The 27,282-nt window shown below is 45.7% G+C and overlaps 1 non-coding gene and 2 gene segments (V, D, J or C); all 3 read left to right on the top strand.

Annotated features, from left to right (window-relative positions):
* The window catches only part of LOC109261535 (immunoglobulin lambda variable 1-40-like), a 114,619-nt gene that overhangs the window by 27,521 nt on the left and 59,816 nt on the right, over window positions 1-27,282 (top strand).
* LOC128777138 (U6 spliceosomal RNA) lies at window positions 10,543-10,646 on the top strand. The gene has a single exon (XR_008422337.1). It is a non-coding gene; the product is annotated as a U6 spliceosomal RNA (small nuclear RNA).
* On the top strand, window positions 16,017-16,642 carry LOC109261594 (immunoglobulin lambda variable 1-40-like). The segment is given in 2 exon segments: window positions 16,017-16,124; window positions 16,236-16,642. Coding segments are annotated over 2 exon segments (438 nt in total).

Here is a 27,282-nt window from a genome sequence, read left to right as displayed (position 1 = left end):
TTTCATCATTCCCCAAAGTAACAGTGCACCAGCAGGGGAATGGGTAACCTGGAATGGCAGCGGAACCAGGGCTCAGGACCCCGTGCCAACGTAGGAAGCAGCAGAGAAAAGAGGGCAGCTCCTGCAGCGGCTCTTGGCAGGTGTGCCCTGACCCAGCTGAAAGCGTCCTTTGGGCTGCGTTTCTTACCCCAGATTGACCATGTGGATGCACGCTGCCCACCATGGCATGAGTATCAATGTGTCCCATTGCACGGGGTCCGGCATTTCCAGCTGTCTCTCCCAAAATGTGTCAGGAAACACCAGTGAGAACCTGAGGATCTCATTTGGGGCATCTGCGGTATGATTCACGCACATTCCTGGCTGAATCCCCTTCAAAATCCACGTTAGCTCTCTTCCAGAGACCGTGCAAAGTCCTTGTTTTCAGCCTACATCCTCCCTGGTGGTCAAGGGGAACTTGCATTTATTTCTGGTCTCTTTTTTTCCTGTGGCATCTATCTATGTGTCTCATTCTACACCAGTACCACACTGGTTTCATGACTACAAAATTTGAAAGCAGAAAGTATGATGACTCCAGCTTTGTTCTTTGTGGGAGATGCAGGAGAGAAGCCTCCGAGGAAAAGACTTCAAAAGGGAAGGGCTGGAGAAGGTGCAAGGCTTTAGGACATGTTTACATAGCTGAACGTGTCCAAGGTGGATCCTCCTTCACATCTGACCCTTCCTAGTGATACAGAAACCAGTTAACTGGAAATTCAACCTTGAAAAGCTAGACCGTTAGGTTGAGTAACACACTTGCTTAGCTGACTTTATGTACATAGTCTTTAGCAATTATCCTAATAAAAAGAAGCTTCATTCTAGAGTTGGGGCCTCATCCCGACTCGAGTATGAGGACCTTCACTTAATGGCACTTCGTTTGCGGACTCATCTTTTGTGACTCTGGCCATACACCCTGCAACAGTTCGTTCTCAAGATTGCTTTGGCCCCTGGAGGCTTTTCTGACTCGATACAAACTTCGGGACTTTTTTCTATTTCTGTGAAAAAATGTCATTGGACTTTTCATAGAAATTGTATTTAATCTATAGATTGATTTGGGTAGCATGGACATTTTAAAGTTACTTTTGCTGTGAAAAGCACCGGATTTAGGAATTACCTGGAGGTTATGAGTGAGGTATAAGGATGTGTCTAAGATGACACCCATGCCTGGGGGTAAGAATCTGGGTGGATAATGATGGTCCAAAATAAAATGGAGATATATGTTTTAGCCATAAGTTAAAGAAAGTGATATGTGTATATTTCTTTCTTTTTTTATTCACTGATTTATTTTTTAATTTAAAAATATTGACTGAGCACCAGCTAAGTATCAACAAGCTCCACATACTGTGCTATAAGGAACAAACAGAATTGTGAGGTCACGGACATCTGTTGGGTTTTCATCTAACTCACTATGAAACACAGTGATCAGATGTTTTATGTGAAGTTCAGAGAGAAACAGTAAGCATTTGTAGGAATAGGACATACAGTTCTATGTTAAGTGAGAGTGGTTGGCTAGAAGTGTGTATATATGTATATCCGTATCTAATATTTCATGTAAGTAATTTGTGTTTCATATGTATGACCACACACACACACACACACATATATATATACTTAAATATATATATATATATATATATATATATATATATATACTTAAATCATACATACACACACACAAGGTCAGGGCACAGGGTTATAGGGAATGAACTGCAAGAGTGGGAAATGTCTTGAGTTGAGAGAGAGATTGGCTTTCCCCTCAGGCCTCCCACATAGATGCTGTGGAGGGGCGTATGTGCCCTCTGCCCTTGTGCTCAGGTCACATTCTCCCTGATAGTCTGTGGGGGTCTAAGCTCGAAACCCAGGCCTGGGGCCCTACGTTGTGCCCTCTGCTCTGTGCTCACTGCAGCCCAGGAGAGGCCTCCCAGCCCCAACTCACATCCAGCTTTCCCCAAATTCAGTTCCGGCACCCCAGGGGATGGAATGACTTGCATGAAGGGTTCCACTCTGCTGTCCCAGGAGGGGAGCGAGAGGTTTGTGCAGGTGTCTCACTTGTGTGCTCAGAAGCAGAACCTGGTGCCTATCCTCCATGGCATGGACCCCTCTTCACTTATTTGCAAACCACCCTTGTATGGATGCCGTGCTAACTGATCTGGAAGATTCCCATTTTAATAAGAGGCTGTCTAAATAAGCATAATTTATTTTTCTTTAGCGCTCTATGAAGTAATTACAGATTTCATTTTTTTAATTTTTATTTTCCAATATCTGTTACCCCTTGTCATTTTTAAACTGTGTATACTTTTGAAGATTCCATTTTTGTTCAAAACTTTAGCCAGTGACTCTTCCATTCTGTTATGAAAATTATTATGTGATTATTAGACAATTTTTCTAGTTTTTGTATCATACATTTTTGCTTTCCTTGTGGTAGGGAGGTGGGCTGTTTCTCTTTTCTCTTCTTTCTTATCCCTCATGGCTGGCAGGTGCTTACTGTCTCCTTCCCCCTCTTTTCCCATCACTGAGGTGTTTCCAGAGCTGCTCTCCCAACTTTCTTGCCCATCTGCTCACAACAGTGCATCTGAGACCTCCTATCTCCCTCCTGCTCGCCCTGAATGCCCATCCTGTGGTCAGGGTCAGGTCTCCCCGCACTCTGTCCTGTGTCTTCACACTCAGGGGACTTTCTCTTCTGAGGGTGGTTCAGGCCGCTGCTAACTTTCTCCTTCTCTCTTCACAGATGTTTCTGGAACTGACTTCTCTTTCCACTAAAGCTCATGACTTGTGGTGTGAGCGTGCGAGCAAGGCCACCAGGGTCCCTGCATTTACTTTTGCATTTGCATTTACTTCCTCATTTATTTCACTTCCATGTTGTGTGAAGATGATGCACGGTCTGTCTCATGTGTTAAAAGAGTGTGAGTCTTGTGTAGTTTCTTCTGCCTTCTTAATTATGCAGGTGTTTTTAAGAGCTGTCATGGATATTTCACCTCAGCTATCCGGAAATTCTCATGGAAATTTTGTTTAAATGTGAAAAAATCATATCAAAAGGGAACCTCCTTTAAAGAATACTTGTTAAGTTAATTACTGTTTTTATTTTTTACTGGATTCTAACATTGATATAAGGAGTAAAAACGATCAAATATATTTAGTTTATATGTATTGGCAATTTCTTATTAATACATTCAATAAATGTGACTAAAACCACAGGTAGAGTAGGGAGAATAAGCCAGGTTTTCTTGTTAAGGGATGAAATGTATCAGGTCCAAGTGTCACAGAACCACCATGAGTTCACTCCTTGGTGAGTCACAGGGGGAGAGGCTGCACTAGACGTCACACAAAGGAATCTTGATCTGCAGCCAATAAGGAGATCAGGGGAGTAACTTCCAAAGCTGTGACTCCCTGAGTGGAGGGGAGTGGGTTCCTTTGATTCAGGGTTAGGATGGAGACCCAGAAGAGGGAGTTTTGTCATCCCACGTAAGGTGGCACCAGGTTGTGCAGGGGTCCTGAGAGCACGGGCCTGTGTGTGTATCCTGTGAGGTGTTAGCTGAAGCTTGTGCTCCTCCGAGAGCGGAGATTGAACATCATCCTGAGGCGGAGGTCCCTGGAGGACATGCCGGGGTCCATCTGAGCAGGTGGAGTTGGTGGAGGATGTAACTGGTCTAGGCTGCCAAGCCCGTCCTGCTGTTTGCCTCTGAAACAGAAGGTTGACTTTCCTGTGAAAAAAGAAGGGGTGTCAGTGCAGGTCCTGCTGGGGACAGTTCTAACCTCATTAACCCTTTGGGGCGCGGTTTGAACCCTGCAAAAACAACTCAAGAATGTGCTTTAGGTCAGCTTTACTTTTGAAACAACACTGGGTGTTACACCACTGAGTTTTTGTCTCTGATGTGGTCAGACTGTTTCCTGACCTCGTAGACACTTAGTTTTCGCATTCCCTTTGTTTCCTTAAAATCTTCTATGACCAGGTTGTTGTATTTATTTGTTCCAACGCTTCCTAGAAGGTTCTGCAAGATGTGTACTGGGCAAGTAGAGCCTGCAGGGTATGGATTCCAAAAAACAGCTGGGGGCTGAAATTATTGCTTTTGGGTCAGGAAAGCTGTCTCCTCTTTTTCTGTCTTTATATTTCTTTTGTTTTGGTTTTGTTCTAGGGACCTCCAAACTTTCTGCTTATAGAAAGCTCAAGGTATTTAGATTAAAAATATTGCACTGATAAGAAAATTCAGTGAAGTCATCAGAAATATAAATTAAAGTTTCTATTAATTATTTCAATAATCTTTAAATAATGATACTTTTTCATAAGTTAAAAATAATGAAGGGATGGGGCGCCTAGGTGGCTCAGTCAGTTATTAAACATTCGACTTTGGCTCAGGTCATGATCTCATCATTCCCAAGTTTGAACCCTTGCCTTGGGCTCTGTGCTGACAGCTCAGAGCCTGGAGCCTGTTTCAGATTCTGTGTCTACCTCTCTATGCCCCTCCCCCACTTGCACTCTGTCTCTTTGTGTCTGTATCTGTTTGTCTCTCTCTCTCAAATAAATAAACATTAAAACCTTTTTAAAAATTTTTTTAATGTTTATTTGTTTTTGACAGACAGACAGAGAGAGAGAGAGAGAGAGAGAGAGAGAGAGAGAGAATGAGCAGGCGAGGGGCAGAGAGAGAGGGAGACACAGAATCCAAAGCAGGCTCCAGGCTCTGAGCTGTCAGCACAGAGCCCGACACGGGGCTCGAACTCACAGAACATGAGATCATGACCTGAGCCGAGGTCGGACGCTCAACCGACTGAGCCACCCAGGTGCCCCAATAAACATTAACACTTTTAAAAAAATAATGAAGGGATGCCTGGGTCACTCATCTGTTAAGTGACTGACTGCTTATTTCATCTTAGGTTAGGATCACGGTCATGAGATCGAGCCCCAGGTCAGCCTGTTGCCAGGCATGGAGCCTGCTTGAGATGCTCCCTCTCCTTCTCCCTCTGCCCCTCCCCTGCAGTCGCTCTCTCTCTCTCTCCATTCCTCTCTCTCAAAAAAATAATAATGAAAATGATTTTAATGTTATTACGAACAAAATAAAAGTGCTAATGTTACTGGACAAAGAACCAGTTCCAAAGTCAGGTTCTGCTATAGTCACTGAAAAATCAGTGCTGGAGAGACGAGTGATGGTGAGAAAGGAAGCCGGCAACCTGGGAAGACTATGGACAGATGTCTCAAAACCCATCTTTCTTGTCCAGGTGAAGCCAGAGGGTTCACCACGGGAAGGTGTCAAAATGGTAGGGGCTCTGTGCAGGAGAAGCAGGTGCCCAGACCATAAACCATATGAAGACATGACTTTGCATACACTTACTGACATCTGCTGTTTGACTTATCCTCTGGGAGCGTTTGGTCCTTCACTCCTCAGGCCAGTGGTCTGCAAATCTGAAGGAAAGTAGGATAGTTCTGCTATAGGCCAAAAAACTTTGGTCAGCAAATGAAGAATGCATAAGCTTGAAGCAAGTTTTATTTTAAGAATAGTGGGAGTGCTGGGGTGCATGGGTGGCTCGGTTAAGCGTCTGGCTCTTTATTTCGGCTCGGGTCATGATCTCATGGTTTGTGATCTCATGGTTTTCACATTGGGCTCTGTTCTGACAGGGTGGAGCCTGCTTGGGATTCTCTCTCTCCCTCTCTCTGCCCCTCCCCTGCCTCTGAAAATAAATGTAAAAAATTGTTTTTAAATCTTAAAAAAAGACCAGTGGGAGCGCTATTACAGTAAGAGCAAATATCCTGAGATGTGTGCTATCTGTATATTACGGGGAATTGTAAAACTCCCTGAAGAATGTGAAAGCACGTTTGAAAAAAGTGGTGAACATATTGTTGTTGTCTTTAAGAAGAAAACAAAATATAAGCATTGTACCAGTTCACAGGTGAGCTCCTGCAACTATCTTCTAGCTTCTGTTTCCAATTTGGGGTCTGGATGGGAGATACATTCTAACTTCAAGGAAATTGAGAAAAGTCTGACTATGTACTGTGGACGGGGAAAGACGTAACAATGGATTACAGAGAGGGATGGGAGAAATGGAGGATCACAGAGTGGCTGAGCTAGGGTCTCCCTAGAGGGAGTCTCATAAATTCAGAGCGAGAACAGTCAGCACGGCCACGTGCACCTGCAGCCACAGGCAGCTGGGGAGGAAGTGGCATAGCGGGTTCTGTGGGGGCTGTTAGCGAGGCAGGCAAGACTAATGTCGGTGGTTACAAAGAATACATTATGATGATAAGGATGATCCGTGATTTTAAAGTAAGTGAGGAGGAACAGGGAGTCTAAGGAAATGAAAAAAAGCAAGCAGGGTATTTCCCAGTACAGTGAATCGGGGCCCAGGTTGTTGGAGATAACAGGCCATGGGGGTCCTTATCCAGCAGTGGAAGAAGAATCTGTAATAAAGGCAAGGGTCCATTGATACACTTTATTTATATACAGTGTTCTTTTTATATCAGTCCTAATGTGCAGAGCAATTTTAAAATAGGCTTAAAGGTAATAGATACATCACTGCATCAGAAGAAAACTACGAATTGCCAAGAAAATACCAATAAGTACATTAAAACCCAGAGTAGGGTGCAAGGGCAGAAAATACTTTCCCCACCAGTATTGTATTTTCATGTACAGACCGATGTTAGAGGCCAGGGCCTGTCCCCTGGGATTGAGGGAACCTATCAGGAGACCCTCACAAAACAACAGCTGCAACACATTTGGCACAACAGTAACATGTAAGAGAATCTGTAAGGGAAACCCATGCCAGCTGTAATGATGGGTGAACTTATAGGTCAGTCTGGGTCATTACATGCTTAATGTCTGTTTTTAGATAATCCTAGATTGTTAATCACCCAAGGCACCTGCCAGAAGCCAACTCACTGCCAGATTATGTGGAATATCTGTAGAGGTGACAAGTAGACGGGAGGAATGAGACCTGAACACCTTGGTTCTGTCCTGAATCCCTTGTATCTGAACAAAATCTCCCATTTGGCAGCTGGTTTCCGGCATGTGTGGGCTCAGGGCATGTGTTCCTCAGGCCTCCAGATGGAATCCTCACAAGGACTTTTTCTACCAATGCTGGTAGTCGCTCCAGAGCAAAGTTTCTTTCCTTTTCCCCAAGTTATTAGAAGCACTGGCATATTTGGCCAACTTCAAAGGCAATGACTATGAGAGAAGATCACAGAGGGTTCAGGAGCATTGTAGCAGATGGAGAGCACCCGGCCCATGACTCATATGTAGTATGAGCTGACTGACTGGAAAATCTGATACTCAGTGTCTACACTATAAGAGAAGATGTGTACCATTTCTTCAGAGTAATGACAAAAATTAAATCTAATAGTGAAAACCAATAAACCAGAAACAGAATTTATTTCAGATCAATTGTCAAACTTCTGTTCAGTTGAGCAGTGCAAAATAAATGCACAAATAAATGTGTATGAGAAAGGAAAGAAAGAAAAAAGGATGGAAGGAAGTAGGGAAGAAGGGAGGAAGGAATGAAGGAAGGAAGGAAGGAAGGAAGGAAGGAAGGAAGGAAGGAATGAAGGAAATGAGGAAGGATAGATGGGAGGGAGGGAGGAAGGAAGGAAGGAAGGAAGGAAGGAAGGAAGGAACCATACAATGAACTTTTCAAACAAACAAGGTACAGGAAAACAAACAACCTGAATAGAAAATAAGTCAAAAACATTACCAGACACTTTGCACAAGATGATATTACCAAGGTCACCTGGACCCGGAAGTTCCCATCAAAGAACTCACATATGAGTGGTAGAGAGGTGGAGATAAGGGGGACTGTGTCCCTGAGGTCACAAGCCTTGTAGCTCTGGGTTGGAATAAAAAAGTTCACTGTAAAGGTTCCCCCTCCCTGCCTGAGGGTGTCACTAAGGGAGTGACAGCCCAGCCCTGAGAGCAGAGGGAGATTATATGTCACATTCTTACGGGCCTTGGCCTTGTGAGAGCAGCACTGAGACTGCTTTCCCAGAATCAATGTACCAAACAGTATCAGCTGCAGATTGGAGCCCAGAGATGGTTGGGGACTGTGCTGCCCACGGGGACAGAGACTCAACCTGGGATGCTTGGTCATTGGCCTTGTTCCAGGAGAGCCCTCCTGCCCCCACACCACAGCCATCCCACAGTCCCCTGTGTCCCCAGGTGTCCACTGTGATGACTTTCAGTGGAAAAGGCTAAAGCCTAGAACATAAGCGACAAGAGGAGAATGTTTCTCTGGAGGATCTACTGTCCAGATAGTTCTTGGGAAACAGATTCTGGGGCATAAGAAAAATGATTCTATATTTTGAAGTTTGCAGGAAGTCTCTGGAAGAGAATCACACCTCCTGAGAGGCTGAGGGAGCCCTGCTGTCATCTAGTTTTTAACAGATCAACTTTTATCACAACCAATTTTTTGTGACAATTATGACAACCAAGGTGTCAAGGTGACCAGGCAGGAGGCAGGGGGGGAGAGATAGCACCCCCTCCTGTCCAGGGTGAAGGTGAGTGGGAGGGTTTTTGGAATAGGAAAGAAACTGCATTTTCTCTTTTCCTTTCCCTGCTGATTTCTTCACTTCCTTACACCCCTTGTCCCTCCTCACTTACATCAAGTCATGGGTCACCATTATCCCCATACTCCATCCCTCATCACCCACCAAGGATTAGTCTCCTCACCTCACTAGCCCCCTCCCCACGCCCACGGAATCCACCAGGATGCTTCTTCTCCCCCTAAATCTGCCAGCTGACTGTGGCTGCAGGTGCACACGCCATGCTGACGGCTCCCACTATGGATTTATGAAACTCCCTCCGGGGTGTCCCTAGTTCACACGCCCCATGACCCTTCACTTGCCACATTCTCTCCATAACTCATTGGTATGTCTTGCTCTGTCTTCAATACATAGTCAGATTGCCCTCAACTTCCTTGAAGTTAGAAAGTATCTTCTATCCAGACTCCAAAGTAAAACATAGAAGATAGAAATGAGATCACCAGCTAAAAAGGTTAACATGTTTATGGTTAGTTTTCTTATTGAAGACAAAAGTAAACATTCGCCAGTTTTTTCAAATGTGCTTTCATATACTTCAGGGAATTTTACAATTTCCTTTAAAATACAAATTGCACACATCTCAACATGTTTATTCAGCACTTTAACTTTTTTTGGTAATCTTATTAGGACTATTTTCATTATTTTTAACTTATGAAAAACTAAATGAATATAGAAAAAAATAGTACACATAAAAAAGAGAACAGAAGAATTAACTTAAAAGAAGTCCAAATGTGAACAGTAATTGCTTAAATAATTAAAGACGTGAGTAAAAAAAAATGAGGGATTTAAAAAAGTAAAACTCTTATTTAAAATTTTATTAAAGTAATACGTTTTATTTTACATACTTCTGATGATTTTACTGAATTGTTTTTTTCAGTAAAATATTTTTAAATTTAAATGCCCTGAGCCTTTTATATAACATATTTCATTTCTCAAATAAAAACCTTATTCTTTCTTATTACACTTTACTGCTGTTTTTAGTTACATTCTTTTTGTATTCGTAAGAAGTTGAAGAGAAATATGAAGTGTATTGGTCATAGCACTTAGCTCTGATAACTTTTCCTTTTATGTCAATGTTAGATATTAGATAAAGTATGAAATAAAATAATTTATTTTTTACATCTGCATCAACCATTTTAGGAGGTATTCTTTTGTTATTATTTTTTATATTAAAAATATGGAAAATTCTGGTGCTCAGGTAATATCCAACAAAGAAATTGGAAATACCCATGACAGCTGTTAAAAACACACCAACAATTAAGAAGACAGAGGAAACTACACAAAATTCACACCTTCCGTAAAGCATGAGATGGACCGAGTGGCAACTTCGCACAACCCGGAAGTGAAAATCAGCAAATAAATAAGCGCTCAGACTGGAAACCCTGGCGGCTTCACTCCCGTGCTCACACTACAAGTCAGGAGCATCAGTGGGAAGAAAAGTGAGTTCCAGAAAAAGCTGTAGGAGACAGAAAGGGAAGGCGACTAGTGGCCTGAACCAGCATGAGAGGAGAAAGTCCCTTGAATGTGAAGACACAGGCCGGCATGTGGGGAGACCTGAGCCCTGACCACGGGACATGCATCCAGGAAGAGCAAGAGGGAGACAGGAGGTCTCAGTTGCAGAGCTGTGGGCACAGGGGGTGAGAAAGTCAGGAAGGGACTCTGGAAACACCTCAGTCAAGGGAAATGAGGGGCAAGAACATTTGGCATCCACCAGGCACGAGGGAATAGGAACCAGGGAAAGGAGACACAGCCTGCATCCTCTCCAAGGGTAAAGCAAAAATGCATGACACCAAAACCAGAAAAACAGTCTCATAACACACAGTATTATTTTTCATAACAGAATACAGCAACTACTGGCTAAATTGTTGAACAAAAAGAAGTATGTACAAATATATAACATAAATCATGGAAGGGGTGAATTGATATTGGAAGATAAAAATTGAAAAAGAATGAAATCCTTAATTATTGTATAAACCACTAAGGAAAAGTAAGTGATTACTGTTTTGACAGCCGATGCCATTAAAACTGGAACCATACAGATAGATCGGCATGGTCGCTGCACAAGAGTGACAAGCAACCAAGTGAAGCAATCCATATATTTACAGATGGTGGTGTTGATGTTCCCGCAACAATGCACACATTCTTAATGCCAGTGAGTGAAGTGCTTACAGTGGCACCTGTTCTGTGATTCAGCACCTGTGAAATGTGTGCAAGAGGGAAGTCACTGCAGACAGGAAGGAACCGGTGGTGACAAAGGGGTGAGTGCAGAGAGGGGCAATGGCATGACTGCTAGTGGGTCAGCGCTTTTTCCGCAGGTGATGGAAATGTTGTCGATTCGATCATGATGATGTTTGCACAACTCCGTAAATATACTACAGACTGCTGGGTTGTATACTTGAATGAGTGAACTCGGTGACATGCAAATTATCTCACTAGATTTGTTTTATTTTTAGGAAAAAGAACTTGAGGTGAGAGGCAGGGTGAGTCAAGCCCGGGTGGTGGTGTGTTTAAAGGCTGGAGGAAACACCTGAACATGTGGAATCCCAATGCCAAGCAGCCAGGTCCAAATCCAGATCTACTGACGTCAGGTACCTGAAGGTGGCCATCCTGCCATCCACCACCTGACCACGCTGCCTGCCCTCCACGCCCCTCTCCATCTCCTGCAGCAGCTCCCCGGGGGAATCCAGCTTTTCCCCAGTGCACCCACATCCTGCACCATAACCAGGGCATCCAGGAGGACAACCCCTAGGTCCCTACCTGCTCCCTACCCACCACCTGCTCCTGGCATTCCTCCTGTGAATCCCTTGGCACCTGGCATGGAAAACAGATGGAAAAGAAAACATGGAAGAAAATGAAGAAAGTTCTTACAGATATACAAATACACAAGCATGGTAAGCATTCCTCCTCCACCTCCTCCTCCTCCTCCTTCTCTTCAGACCGAGTACAGGGCCTGGACCCTTCCCTCAAGCCTTTCTGGTTCTGCTCTCCCACCAAGCTTTAGATGCGAACTTATACTGGAGAAAATTAGCCCCGTCCCTTCCCCCTTCACCCCCAATCTGAGCCTTACTCTGCTATGCAGCCCTACTGGCTGGGGAAATTGGATTAGAATGACCATGGGCCAGCAAAGACTGTCTTCTCACTACATGGATGGACGTTTCAGCCGATGAGTTTAGTAGAACTATTTTTGGAAGATGATGAGACTTCGGAGCTAACTACTCAAGACGAGTACAAGATCTGTCAAATGCGATTTTTTAAAACATTTTTTGTAATATTTGTGGTGTCATGGGAGGTGTTGTGGAGATTTAATTATGGAAAAGAGAAACTCTACCATTGTAGTGATGGTTGGCAAACGTTGGTGATTTACTGGCAAATACATTTCCCAGCAGGCCTTTATTGACCCTACTAACTGGAAAGCTGCTGGGAAATGGAGTCCATTGGGTTGATAAGCTCTGCCTGCCCTTTTGGAACCTAATCTCACTGGAGTCTTGGGCCCTTCTCTTTCACCAGCTCTCATTTAATCCAAATAAAGCTCTTTATCCAAGGAAGAAAGGAAGGGAGGAAGGAAGGAAAGAGGAAAGGGAGAGAGATAGAGGGAGAAAGAGAGAGAAGAAAAGAAAGAAAGAAAGAAAGAAAGAAAGAAAGAAAGAAAGAAAAAAAGAAAGAAAGAAAGAGACAGGAAAGGAAGAAAAAACAAATGAGAGGCAACTACTGTCACTGACCCTTTAAATTTCCTCTGTGCTCAGAGTCAGACCCTCAGACCCTCCAGGGTCTCCAAGGCCTCCCTGTCTGTTTCTCACTGGCAGTCCTGGGGGTGACAAAGACATCTTTCTGTCTCAGGTCCCCATGGGCCTGCAGCAGTATGTCAGAACTGATGCTTCTGCCCCATGTTGAGCACTAACAATATGGCTCATCCTCAGGCTGCAGGCTGAGAAGGTCCTAGAGGCCTTGTTCCCAGAGTGGGAGCCAGAGAACCGAGCTGAGATCTCCGAGGGCCCATTTCTTCTGAGCACCACAGTTGTGATAACGCTGAGAGAAATCTCTTGGAAGCAGCCCACATAATTTGCTCCAACACTGTTGCTAATTCCCGTACAGGTGAGGGTGACCTTGTGCCCCTGCAACCCTGACAGGGAGGCCTCCTGTGTCGGGGCACACTGTGCCAGGACCCTGCAACAGAGCAGTGGAGACACGGACAGGCAGGTCCTGAGGGAATGCCTCCAGCTTGTTCTTCAAAAGAGGGGAAGAAGGAGGCCAGCACACCCCAGCCCATAATCACTCCCCTTGCTTTCCACAGCCAGTCACCTATGCGGAGAACAAGGGGGGTGAGGAGGAGAGGGGTCCAGGTCAAGGTGGAGACAGCCCAGGCTGTGCCCCTGACTGAGCCCACCAGTGAGAGAACTGCACAAAGCCTCTCTCATCCCCTCCCCACTTTGGAGAGCAGAGAGGAATCCTTCATGCAAATCACTCCCCTCCTGGGTCCCTAAACCTACTCACTGAATATGGTGACAGCTGAGTTGGGGGAGGGGGGGCTGGGGAGCCAATCGTGGGCCCCGGTGAGCATAGAGCAGAGGGTACAAGGCAGGGTTCCAGGACTGGGTGCCCAGCTGAGACACAGCCCAGCCATCCCTGCACCTCCCCCAACGCACAGGGACAGACCTCCAGCGCCCCCTGCTGTCTCAGAGTTCAGGCTCACTTAGGACTGGGAGAAGGAACTAGAGTTGAGCAGAGAGGGACCCTCTGGACTTGAACCTGCCTGGCACCCCATCCATCCCTACACAGGGTCGGGGGCTTCTGATCCCCCAAGTGCGACCTCCTGTGTGGCAGGCACCACCACACCTCAGTCCTTACTTCAGAGCTGTGGCTTCCTCAGCATGAATCACTCTGTGCCCCCCCCCCCCCCCACCACTTAGATAGTTGTGTTGTTGGGACGTCAGGTGAGGGACCCCCTCAGGGAAGTTGTGTCCTGCACTGAGGGATAAGAAGGGCAGAGGGCAGGCTCACCACTCCACAGGCTGTATCAGGAAGGCCTGAGGAGACATCCCATCTCTTTGTCATGCCAGGTCACTTCCCACCCAGGCAAGCCAGTCCCCATAATCCTCTGCACCTGCCCCCATCCTCACACTTCATGGGGCAGGGTCCGTTAACAAAAATGCACATGGGATTCTTCAAGGACAGACTGTAATTAGAAACAAGGGGCATGTGCCTCTCACGTTGCCTTTTCCCAAGAGCACCCATAGGCGATGGTCAACAACACAGTCATCCCTAGATGCAGCCAGGGAGCCCCAGGGCTGAGGAAAGACACTGGAGGTGACTGGGTCACCTGCACCAGATGGGGCCCCCATCCAGACGGGATTGCCCATTTGGGAACCTGCAGAAGCTTGGGAATTGTAAGGACAGAGCTCATCCCATGACCCAGAAGATCCTGGTGCTCTAAGCCCTCCTTTCTCAGTGTGCAATGTATTATAATTACTCACACCAGATCCCTCTCTAGTCCTTCTCTGTGTCACACAAGGTTCTACTCCTACTGTAAATATTCATGCAATTATTTTCCCCAGTGGTTTATCTAATCCATCTCTGCACTGTTCATGACAATACATCTAGGATATATCTCCTGGGATTTATATCATATATATATATATATATATATATATACACACATATATACATATATATGTATATATGTATACATATATATATGTATGTATACATATATACATATATACATACATATATACATATATATATATATAACACAAAATACGTATAAATAATACATAAGATACAGTTATACACACACACACTTCTAGTCATCGACTCTCGGTTAACATAGTACCGTGTGCGCTAGTCCTATAAATATTCAATGCTTCCCATTGAATACCTCACATGAAACATCTCCTCCTTGTCTGTCATAGTGAGTCAGATGAAAACCTAACAGGCTCCACGACCTTGACAGTTTTGTTTGTCCTTGAGGCACTGAGTGTCTGCAGCCTACTGGTATTTAGCTGGTGCCCAGGAAAGGTTTTTGAATTAAAAAGAATACATCAGTGAATAAAAAAAGAAAAAATACACATATCCACATTCTTTACCTTATTGCCAAAACTAGTAACTCTTCTTTCATTTGAATCATCATAATCCATCCACATTTTTAAGCACAGAGATGGAGGTCATCTTAGACAAACCCTTACACCTCACACACAGCCTCCAGGTAATTCCTAAATCCTGGGATCTCCACAATGAATATAATGCTAAAATGTGCACACTACCCAAAGCACTATATAAATTCAATGCAATCCCCATAAAAAATCCAATGACGTTTTGCACAGATATAAAAAAAAAAAACACAAATTTTGTATAGAACCAGAAAAGACCCCAAATAGCCAAAACAATCTTGAGAAGGAACAAACCTTGAGACACCATTTTTTGTACTTTCAAATTATATTACAAAGCTGTAGTCATGAAAACCAACGTGGTATTGTTCTCAAGAGACACATAGGTTGATGCCATAGAATAAAAAGACCAGAAAGTCATTCAAGTTCCTCTTGACCACCAGGGAAGACATAGGTTGAAAACGGTCCTTTGCGAGGTCTGCGGAACAGAGCTACCATGGATTTGGGAAGGGTTTCAGAAAGAATATACTTGAATCCTAGAGCAGATGCCCCAAATGGGATCCTTAGGATTTCACTGATATTTCCTGATGCACTTTGGGAGAGAAAACTGGAATGACTCAGACGTCTGACAAAGAGCACATTGACATAGATGCCGTGATAGAGTGTGAATCAACACACTCCATCTGGGTAAGAAGCACATGTAAAGAATAATCTCATCAGGGTCAGGTCCCATCTGCCAAAGTTCCCCATGGGAGCTGCCCTCTGCTCTCTGCTGCTTCCTGCATTGGGATGGGTGCCTGAACCCCTGCCTCCACTGTCATATCCAGTTAACTCCTTCCCCTATTGGTACACATTTACTGTTAGAGGAATGTGTGTAGAGACAACTCTTCAGTCCTGATCCATGAACAATCAAGGGAGCCATGGACAGGCTCACCCCCAGGAGTCTGAGTAGAACAGAGAGTCTGCCCTGAGGTGATGGGGGGGCCACGTGGGGAGACCTGGTCTACCACTTAGAGGAGAGTGGCTAGAGCAGTGGGGAGGCAGAAGTGGTCTCTGATGGGCTCTGCTCATGTCATACAATGGCATGTCTGTGTCTGGACACTAAGGGGCACTCAAGGCCTGTTTCTGAGGGGTCACGGTAGATCAGAGATGAGAACTGCCACCTGCCACTGCCTGTGCCCTCTGCTCAGGCCTCACATCTGTGACCTCCCCACCCGCTGCCCTGAAATTGCCCCTACCCTGCCCATCCCCCTGACATCCTCAGACAGAGGCACCTAAAGAAGTCGGTGAGGAGTCAAAAACCAGGGGGGTCGCATTTGCATGGTTGGGCCCTCCCCCTCTCAACAGATGAAGAGGTGAAGGGAGAGGTGAAGGGAAGCTCTGCTCAGCTGTGAGGCAACAGAAGGCAGGATCAGTGCTGACCTCCACCATGGCCTGGTCACCTCTCCTCCTCACCCTGCTCGCTCACTGCACAGGTGACTTGATGTGGGGACACGGGAAGGGGTTCTGGAAGCACAGGTGTGGGCCTGATTCCTCCACTTGTCTCTAGACTCCAAGAATATCCACTCTGTTGTTTCTCTTCCCAGGGATTTGGGCTCAGTCAGGGCTGACTCAACCATCCTCAGTGTCTGGAGCCCTGGGCCAGAGGGTCACTATCTCCTGCACTGGAGTTGGTAGTTACGTGTACTGGTACCAACAAATCCCAGGAATGGCCCCCAAAACCATCATCTATGATAATAGCAACCGACCCTCAGGGGTCCCTGATCGATTCTCTGGCTCCAAGTCTGGCAGCACAGGCACCCTGACCATCACTGGGCTCCAGGCCGAGGACGAGGCTGATTATTACTGCTCATCGTGGTACAGCAGTGGCAGTGCTTACACAGTGGTCCAGGCCTGTGGGGAAGTGAGACAAAAACCTAGTTACTCATCTGTAAAGAGGGAAACACATCAGCAGTTGCCTCCTCAGCTTAGCCTGTGATTCTGCTCATTCCGTGACTGATGACTTGGACACAGGTCCATGCAAGGGCACCTCCCGTGAGTGAGGTTCCTCCTGTCCTTTCTGTCCTCAAAGTCACTCTCAGAAAACCCTTCCGACACAGAGTCTTGATGGAAGACAAATCTCTTGTTTTATCAGCTGAGGTATTTTACTTCTAGGCCATATCATATCAATTTTTCCTTCTGATATAAAAATAAATGACACATTTTTATTTTTTCTCTGAACTGTACCCATGTGGTCCCTGAAGAATAAGTCAGCCTTATTTGCATCTGGTACTATTATCTCCATGGCAGTGGCTAGTCTTTTCTTCTTATCTATTATTTGTGAAAAAATGCCAATTTAAAATTGTAAAATTATGAAGATAAGTTTCAAAACCTTTGTACATAGGAAAAACCCTGCACTTCAATGTTTATAACAACTGATTGCTAATCACAAAAGCCTGAAAGCACCCTAAACATGGCACATGGATATTTATTCTAGGTTTAAAATAATCACCCAAACCAGGAACCAACTAAGAGGACACCCAGGAGGTGCCACTTTTATAAATAATTTGATAATTATATCAAACATTGGAAGAAGCAAAACTCTGCAAACATCTGTAGGTCGTGGGGGTGCTAAACGCTGAAAAAGAAGTAGTCATGTGAACAGAGGAAAACATTCTGAGCCACAGAATTATTCTATATGATACTAATGGCCCTTCAATGACACTCTGTCATTGTCTGGCATTGTCTCCAAAACAAACGCAAGCAAATCAGCGCACAACCACCACACATACCCATGTGAGCACACACACAAGGACAGGTTGTGTCTAGGAGCTCACGAGCCAACTTAAAGGGCCCCCATGAGGCAAAACTAGAAAGATTTCAACCACAGGAACATAAAAGGATTGGGTTGTAACTCAGTGTCTACACATGTATCTGCCGTCTATATTGTTAACTGATGGTATAAATAAATGGAATCAGATGAGACACGTTCCCGTGCAGAGATTTCATGGAACAGGTGTAAACCCTTGGCTTGAATGACGTCAGGCATAACCCCCACTCAGTAAGTATAGAAAAAGGCACCAACAAGAGGGACAGTCTGGAGAAGTGTCACAGTAAGAAAAGCTTAAGGACAATTCACAACTCAATGTCGCAAAGAATCTTAACTGGATCTTACTACAGAAAAAGGACACTAGGTAAAAACTAAGAAAACCTGAATAAACTGTGGATATTAATTGTTACACGTTGAACTGTGTCTCCAACAATTCATGTGATTAATGGTTCTAAAAACTCCCATATTTCAGGATGAGACTCTATTTGGAAATGAGACTGTTGCAGATGTAATTACCAGGGTGAGACCAGTAGAGTGTAACTGCATCTGTTCTAAGCTTTCTCTGTCTTTGTTTTTCCTCTGACTCGGTCTGGAATGCTGCTGAAAGGAATCTCACTATTTTGGAGAAAAGGCCTATGAACCCATCCTACATTGTCTAGAGAACCCTGGTATCACCAGAAAAAATCTAGACATTTTGTTGTCTTTTCACTCTTAACCAATGGAACATTTACCAAATAAATATAATAGGGTTGAATGTGAGTGGGATTCCCTTCCCTGAATGTCCCTTAATGGATGAGCAGAGAACGAATTTCTAAGAAGATCGATTCCCTTGTACTGTATAGTGGTTTACATCATGGTCATCCTGAAAACACTTACAAAACTGAACTATTAGAGAGGCAAATGAGTCGTAAGTATACCAGAGAAGAAAACTAAATTCCAGACTAAGTATAAAGGCCCGGTCAAAACCCAAATTGGGAATTAAGTACAGTGGATACTTCTCTGCGGAGACCAGGTAGTCTTTTGACAAACGGAGACTTCAAAGGCTCCAGAGCCTGTACCATAGAGGTGATGGGATATAACAGGAGATTCTCATAATACAGCAGCAACAGCAAAAAGTATTCAAAGTTCAAGGATAACCCCCATGGACTTTTTATCACATATGAACCGGGAATAATCCTGGGAAATATGAGGCCTTGAAATTGGTTTCGACTGGAGACTGGTAGGGGTGCCTGGGTGGCTCAGTCGGTTAAGCTTCAGACTTCGGTTCAGGTCATGATGTCGTGGTTGTGAGCCGAAGTCCTGCCTTGGGCTCTGTGCCACTAACTCAGAGCCTGGAACCTGCTTCTGATTCTGCGTCTCCCGCTCTCTCTCTGTACCTCCCTGCTCTCTCTCCCTCTCTCTCTTTGACCCCCCCTCTCTCTTTCTCTCTCTGTCCTCTCTCTCTTTCTCTCTCTGTCTTCTCTCTCTTAAAAAGAAATAAACATTAAAACAAATTCAGATTGGAGACTGTTAGTGATGCCAGGGCCCTGCAGCAAGCAAACCCAATGTCAGGGAACACTAATATGTCCAGGAACATAAACACTGTAAAATAAGCCCTATGGTAAGCAGACTGGATGCTGTTAGTAACCTGAAGAAAATTAATGTCTCCATCCCAAGCACCCAGGATAGGATGCACTCATGCTCCTTCTCCGGACACTGAAACCTCAAATATCCGTCTGCAAAGGTCAGAGTGTCCTCTAGGGATGCTGTATGTTGTCAGAGCAGCTGGGTGACCAGGACTGGGGTCAACGGTGGGCTGGTCAGACTGCCCTGAGAGGACTGGGCTCTGGGCCAGGCCAGCAGGAAAATACTCGAATGGCTCTCATATACTAAGGCAAACACGGTCCACACTGCAGTGTGACTCTCCCTCACCTGGGCTCAGGGGCCCCGGGAGTGCTCAGCTCTGACTCACTCCCTTACATCACCTTTCTCCCTCCAACCCCATGGCACCCTTCCCCAGGCCTGAGGCCAGGCACAGACGTCTGGGCCATCGCACAGAACAAAAACGTTTGCAGGAAGAATCTTGAGCGGGACCACAGTCAGGGAGGTGACTACTAGAAAACTGGGGAAGAGGGGTCTTTTTTTATTCTTCTGCTCTTTTTATTCTGTCGCATCAATCCATGTGTTTCTTTCTAGGCCAATGCCCTGCTGGTTTTCATTACTATAGCTTTGTAATATAACTCAAAAGCAGGAAGTCTGGTCCCTCGAGCTTTGTTCTACTCTCTCAATATTGTTTGGCAATTTGGGGTCTTTCTGGTTGTGTATAAAAGTCAGGAGATTTTTTCCATTTCTGTGAAAACTGTCTCTGGAATTTTCATGGGAATTGCATGGAGTCTATAGATTGCTTTGGGCGCTGTGTACATTGTAACATGGCTTTTGGTTTGGAAAACGCTGGGTTTAGGAATTACGTGGAGGCTGTGTGTGAGGTCGAAGGATGTGTCCAAGATGACACCCGTGTCTGTGGTTCACAATTTGAATGGATGATGATGGCCCAAAAGAAAGACCCGATGCCAGTTTTAGCCATAAGGTAAAGAATGTGGAGACTGGTATTTTTTCCTTTGTTAATTCACTGATGTATTCTTTTTAATTCAAAACCATTTCCTGAGCACCAAGGACGTAGCAGTAAGCTGCAGACACTTAGTGCTACAAAGGACAAACTAAACTCTCAAGGTCATGGAGCATGTTGGGTCATCACCTGACTGACTATGAAAGACAAGGATAGATGTTTTACGTGAAGTATTCATATATTGTCGCCCTTGAATATATGTACATTCACACGCATGCACAACGAGTCAAACCAGATTTCAGGGTTAAGGAAGGTATATTTCTCTTCCTAGGTTTGCCTTTCGATTCCATTTGGAGATCCTGGATTCAGGTGGTCAGTTGGCCTACCTCTTAGACCTCCAGTGGATGTCCACTAGAGTCATCAACAAACAGCCACCCCTCTTTCTCGGGCCTTGACACATGCCCTGACCTCTGACCCAGGGCTCCTCCTCTCAGGGACATCCCTTGGCTCACTCTACAGTTCCCCCCTTACGTACCGCAGCTCTGTAAAGACCTCTTTGTCCCAGCTCCCCTGCACGCTGCACATGCACACGGGCCGTGTCCCCATATGTGTGTCCCAGCGACACCCCTTCGCTGTCCTTACATTTACCACGGGCAGCATCTGTGAACAGGAGACACAGAGCAGTTCTGGGGATACTGTTGGCAGAGATGGACATTTTGAACCAAATCACAAGCTTTCACTGAGATACTTTTCCAAACGTGAGAGTGTCATGGTTCCAATAAGGGACCCAGAAAGGCCCTTTCGTACTCCGCTCCCATGGGTCACAACATCAATATGACTGCTGTCCAAATGAACATTCTGCTTGGTGTGCAGAGGGGATCACAGCAGCTAGAGGACATGGTGCTTAGGGCAGCAGGGGAGCAGAGCGAACAGGGGCCTGTAGAGTGAGGGTCAGCAGCTAAGCTTCCTGGGGGGCAGTAGGCACACTGGAGCCTCAGTGCTATGTGACCTGCCTCCACCTGAGAGCGTCCATTGCCCTGTGAGCCCCTGCATCTGGCTGCGTCACCACATTGCTTCCAACGTGGACCACTTCTTCCTTGTTCCCTCTGGCGTCTGGAAATTTCAGGCTTATACACAAGGAATAGACAGAGCACATTTCCTAGGAGGAAGTGGGTTCTCAGGACCTGCCCACAGGATAAGGCAGCTTGTGGGCAGAATCCCTCCAATGGAACCTCAGGGAACAGAGCTCTGTGTGGTGTCCACCATGTCCTGGAGTGTCTCCTTCAGTCCTTTATACAGGGAGCCTTTGCCAGATTTTATGGAAAGCAGTCCCTGAGGTCACACAGGACATGCTCTCTCCTCAGTTCATCAAGGAGCAGGGGCAGCATTACCAGACTCACAATCCGTCTCTTAGTAAACTGGTCACTTGAGCCAAGGTCCCACTGGAAACCTCTGCAATATGCACTATTCTGGGTGTGGGACAGATGCCCCATCAATGTGAAGCTTGACATCGTATAGGATGCAGCCTGAGTGGGAGGAAATAATCACTTCAGATCCGGGGTCACTGCCCCACGCCTTGCAAAGGGCTCTTCACCCGCTCACGTGGGACAAGACCTCTTCTCTGCTGCGTTTGTTCCACCCATCCTGTCTCTGGTACCAAGTGTCACCAGTAAGTCACCAACAGTGACTAATCATTCACTAAGATCTCTGCTGTCACTGCTGCCACAGCACGGCCCTATCTAAGGCCATGACATCCATCTGGGACTTCAAGAGTGACCACTTTCCTTTCCCATCCATGCAAAGTAGTAACCATCGATTTTGGCTTTTTAGTTACATTGTCTAACACGTGAGGAATAATGTTGCAAAATAATGGACGTGAAGATTCCCTTTGCAAGTTCTTGATCCTTGTGGAACTGGTCCCCTCGCTACTCCATGAACAAGGATGCCGGCCTCAGGACCACATCATAAGTGTGTGAGAGTGTGTGTTTTACCATGTAATAAATGGATCTGTTTTTGTGTTTATGTGGCTCTTATTAGGATTTGGTGTGAAATTTGGCCAAAGGCTCTTTGAGACCAATTGGGGCAATATGATCGTATCTCTAAATGTAATAAGATGGTATGTAAGTAAAGATTTTCTTACTATGTGACCCAACTGTATCATTGGAATAAATCACACTTAATAATTGTGTATCAATTTATTAATATGGTATTGAGGTCTCTTTGTTAATATTTTATACAGAGTATTTCTATCACTATTTAATAATAATGGTCTGTAATTTTCATTTTTGGGCAATGTTTTTGAAAGTGTACTTTTGAGTTTTATAACCCTTGTAAAGGAACTAAAAAATATTATATACCTTTTGATATTATGAAAAAACAAGGAGCAAATAAAAAATATTCTTCTCAATTCTGAAGTTTTGTTAGTTGTCCCCTGTGAAAACATCTGTATCTTATGCATTTCTATGGAGTGCTTCTAGAAAAACATTTTCCATTTTTCAATTAAAGTTGGTCTATACACTCAGTATATTTTTAGTATAGCCAAATTGTAACTTTTTGAGAAAGTATGCATTCAATGTATTCTTAATAGGAGCTATCTCTCACAAGTTGCTTCCATTCATTTTTCATGTTTCAACATGAGTTCAATAGGATGTGCTTGCAACAGCCCTGTGGACCCTACAGTGCTGGTCAGTGACGACCAGTCACCCAAAGGAGCCCAACCTGGAGGCTTTGAGCTATGTCGGCATGTGCTTGTTCCAGAGCTCTTCCCGGGCTTTAGTGGAAACTGCACCCTCCTCAGTGTGTGGTGTGGGCTGGGCTCCAGCACCAGGGCTCAGGGAGGGGCTGGACTGTCACTGAATGGGACCCATGTGCATGGACAGCCCCTCCTTTGTCAGGGGTGGAGGGGAAATGAGAGCCTGGGGCAGCCCAGCCCAGTGTGGGGACCAGAGGCTGTGCCACCATGGCCTGGACTCCTGTCTTCCTTAAGCGCCTCCCGCACTGCACAGGTAGGGACAGGCCTTGTGGACACAGGGTGGGCTCCAAATCACTCTTTCTGTCCTCAGTGACCTGAGAGATGCTTTTTCTTTTTCCTTTCTAGCCCCATCCCCCCTGACTGTCTGTGTTCGCATGTCCCCTATCCCAGCCTGTGCTGACCCAGCCGCATCTGCATCTCCAGATGCTTCTGCATCTCCAGAAGCAACGGCCGGACTCACCTGCGCCATGAACAGTGGATTCCGTGTTTGCAGCTACTACATAGACAGGTTCCAGAGAAGCCAGGGAGCCCTCCCTGGTATCTTCTTTCGTTCTCTTCACACTCAAATAAGCACCAGGGTCCGGGGTCCCCAGTTGCTTCTCTGAATCCAAAGATGCCTGGGCCAATGCAGGAATTCTGCTCATCTCTGATGAGCAGCCTAAGCACGAAGCTTCTATTGTGCTACAGATGCTGGCAGTGGGAGCAGCTTTCCTTACAGTGTCTCAGACAAGGAGCGAGTGACACAAACACACTTGGGGCTGAAAGCCTTGTCTCTGAGCATCCTGTACTGAGACACTTGTGTGGACGCTCCTGTAGGAGGGAGTCTTCTGAGGGGTCACGTGTCCTTGAGGAAGAAGGAATAACACACAGATCATGCTGTTGCCTGAGACAGCACAGGTGTCCCAGGAGCGCACACAGGTGAGGGAATAGGCCCGATGGCACAGGCCTATGGGGTCTGGAGAATAAATACTTTTACAGCATAAACCTCAGTCTCTCTCTCTCTTGTTGTCTCTCCTTTACTACTCTCAGAATAATTCACTTTACACACTCCTGGTCAGTGATTATATGTTTGTCTGTTTATGTGTTTTCCCACAACAAGGAACTCTCTGGGACATGTGGAGAGTGTCCTCAAATTTACCTGAATTTCACACCGAGGTTTATCTGCCAGGAAACGGTGACATGTGCACAGGTGAAGGGCTCAGCACCAGGAGGCTGCTCCCCATTTTGATGCCAACAGCAGCTAGTAGCTCACCTGTACCCTCTGTCCAACGTGCGACAAGTTGGAGGTTCCCACAACTCCCTCAATGCGTTCCATTTATTCGCCTGAGGGGTTCACAGATCTCAGGGAAACACTGACTCCTTTAGTCAGTTCATTAAAGATATGGTGAAGGGGACAGGGGAACAAGTAATGAAGAGCCACCTAGTGTCAAGTCTGGGAGCGTCTCGAGCACCAGAGCATCAGTCCCTGGGGAGTTGAGGTGCATCTCTTCTGGGAGTGGATGTGTTCCCCAAACCAGAAGCTCTTCAAACACTGTACTTTGTGACTTTATTGAGGATTCGGGGAGACATGATCAGACATTAACTATGCTGTCAGCCTTTTTCCTGTCTCTCAAGTATGAGGGGTGAAGATTCCCAGCCTCTGACCAAGCCTTGGTCTTTCTGGGGACCAGCCCCATCCAGGAGGCTTCAGGGAGCCCACCCAGAGTCACATCATTAGAACTAGGATGTTTCTAGTGTTCTTTTCATTTAGAAAATGACAAGAATTTCAGCAATTCGGTGTCAGCATCTAGGATGTAGAGACAGGTGTATAGTTTCTGAGATCATACAGTACTGTTGTCTGGACTGAAAATGGTGACAGAGGTGCTCGCATTCATCCACAAATCTCAAGCCGTAAACTGTGTCTCTTGTGTTACTGATGACACAACCATATCTGACATGTTAATAAGCACCTTGATCAGAGACAATTTCCTCTCTCACCCATCTGACTAAAAGTGAGTCACAAAGTCTTCAGACTCTCCTCACTGCACCCTCCCCCACACACACTCTGCTCGTCTCCCCTCTTCTCCTGCTTCCCTCAGGCCTTCCGCCTCTCTCTATGGCTCTTCAGGCCCGAACTCCATCTCTATGTTAGGATTTCAGAGAAAACTATAATCTTGCAAGAGTTTCCACTCTCCAGGGTCCATCTCTACAGAGACGAAGCAGAAATGGACCAGCAGGAAATCACTTCCTCATGTGATTCCTGCTCTCATCTCTGATGGTAGTTTTCATGCCCCACCAACCTCATCAATCTCTGTAATATGACAACATGATTACCGTGTTTCCGTGAAATGAAAGTTCACCCAGCCTTTGAGTATTTGCACAGAGAAGCGATTCATGCAATTACTTCCGCCTTCAGAATGACCGAGGCTGCACACAGGGTAACTTTTGCCATGGTGAACGAAGGAAGGATTGGCTGCATATTTCAATACATGACAGCTTTTCTTGGTCTTGAGAATATTGGTTTCTAAGACCAGCAGGACACTCACTCAGTCACACACTTTTGCACCAAGCAATGCAGTGTCAAGCATTAACCCTTTTGCAAAATAACAGTAGACACTATCTGACGGTCACCCAATGGAGGTATCAGGGGATACGAGAGGCACAGTGGGGGAGGGCTGTGATGTGAAGGGCATGAAGAAGGGGCTGTGTGATCAGCCCCTATCTTGTGCTTCCGAAGACCTGAAGACCCCACAGCTATGGGAAATGTGTCTACAGGAAGGAGAATGGATAGAAGGCCCATCCACAAGGCCTGACATTCTGATTCAGTGAAATTCCTATAGAACTAATTCAGACCATATTCCTCCCCTTTGTGTAAGTTTCATACTCGTGCAAGAGAAGTGGCCTTCCAGACATTGGCCTTCTTGAGTTCCAAGCTCCAGAACGCTGGACGGTCATACAGAGAGCCAGCCCCAGGGATGGGTTTGCAAGGGGAACAACACAACACTCAGCAAATGCAGAGAGGACACAAGGGGACAGGGATACACTTGTCTTCATGTGTGGCCTCTGAAGGAAAGGTTTTCCATTCTCTCTCTCTTTCTCTCCCTCTGTCTCTCTCACATACACACACACACACACACACACACACACACACACACACGGATCTCTCCTCTATCTGAGTATATGGAGTTCTGGATTTTGTAGCTTCCTGGCTTCTCTTTCTCCCCAAAACTCATGGTCAACCTGTGCTCATCCGGCCAACCTCAGGGTCACAAGCCCAGGAGGAAGTATTCTCATCATCAGGAAACTCCAGCGACATCCAGTGTGACCAGTGTCCTGTCACTGAGCAGCCAGGACTTGCCCTGATCACCTTCTCTCCTAAGACAGGTTGATGCTCAGGAATCCCAGGGTGAGTCTCTATCGCTGTGGGCAGCTCAGCCTCTGACCCCCTTGGGCTCCAGTCAGCACTTGAGGCTGATCAGTACATTGGTTCTGGAATAGCAGCTTCAGAGTTGCTCCCACACAGCTCAAAGCCCAGGGGGATGTATCACACCCTCCCTGTGCTCTTAATGCTGGACTGTTACTCCCTCAGTCCCCCCAGCGACACCTCCAGCCAGGTTGGAGTTCTGATGAAAATTCTTCTGTCTCAAACTGGGGCCACAATGCCTGTGACCTCAGGGACATAGTCCCCCTCATCTCCACCTCTCCACCACTCACATGTGGGATCTTTGACCGAAGATTCGTGTAGCCTTGGTGAATAGAAATTCACTCCTCTACTCATGGTGGCTGGATGAACTATGGCTCTCTCCTGCATATGCTGGACACAAAGAACGCAGGTAGAGCTGTGCTCACTCCAGAGACAAGTCTGACCCCAAATCGCTCGCTCCTAGAAGCTCTGTGTGTGCTTAGTAATTGAGTCACTGAGATGGCTGCGGTTCACAGGAACAGACTCCCCCTGGGCTTTCATTGGACATCATGCCAGACTCACCTACTTATAGAACAATGCCACCATAGTAAGCTGGTGGCAAAGAAAACATGACTTTGCAAAAAGTTTATAGCAGGCATCCTTTTTGCATTGTTTTTCCATCCAGGTTTTTACCTACAATTTCTATCCATCTTTGCTCTGCAATAAATACCGTTGTATGAAAACTATACTAGTGATTGTGTCTGCATTTTCATAATAAAGATGTCATTGACTGAAATAAATATTTCTGAGAGAAATTTTGTATAAAGGAGCACACACCCATTCAAAGGGCACACTGGGCTAAGTGCTGACTAACACATAAACTGTGTCACCGGATCCTCGTCAGAGCACCTGCTGCTGTCGCTCCTTCCCTCCCAGAATGGCCTGCAAGTTTGTCTTTGGGCTCTGAGGTCAGTGTCACACTCAAGGCTCCTGCAGACTTGGGTCTCTTTGCTGGGAGAGCAGTACCTGGAAGGAATCACTGCACATAGTATGAGGAGAGCTATTGTTTTCAACAAGCAGACATAGTGACAGATGACAAAGATTTTTTTGTGTAACGCCCCGAGGAATACACACAACTGTTTCTA

This window comes from Panthera pardus, unplaced genomic scaffold, assembly GCF_024362965.1.
Source record: "Panthera pardus isolate Hobbes unplaced genomic scaffold, ASM2436296v1 HiC_scaffold_15, whole genome shotgun sequence".
NCBI classification, from domain to species: Eukaryota; Metazoa; Chordata; class Mammalia; order Carnivora; family Felidae; genus Panthera; species Panthera pardus.
Note: the sequence above shows the minus strand (reverse complement) of the source record. Positions and strands in the feature narration are given on the sequence as shown.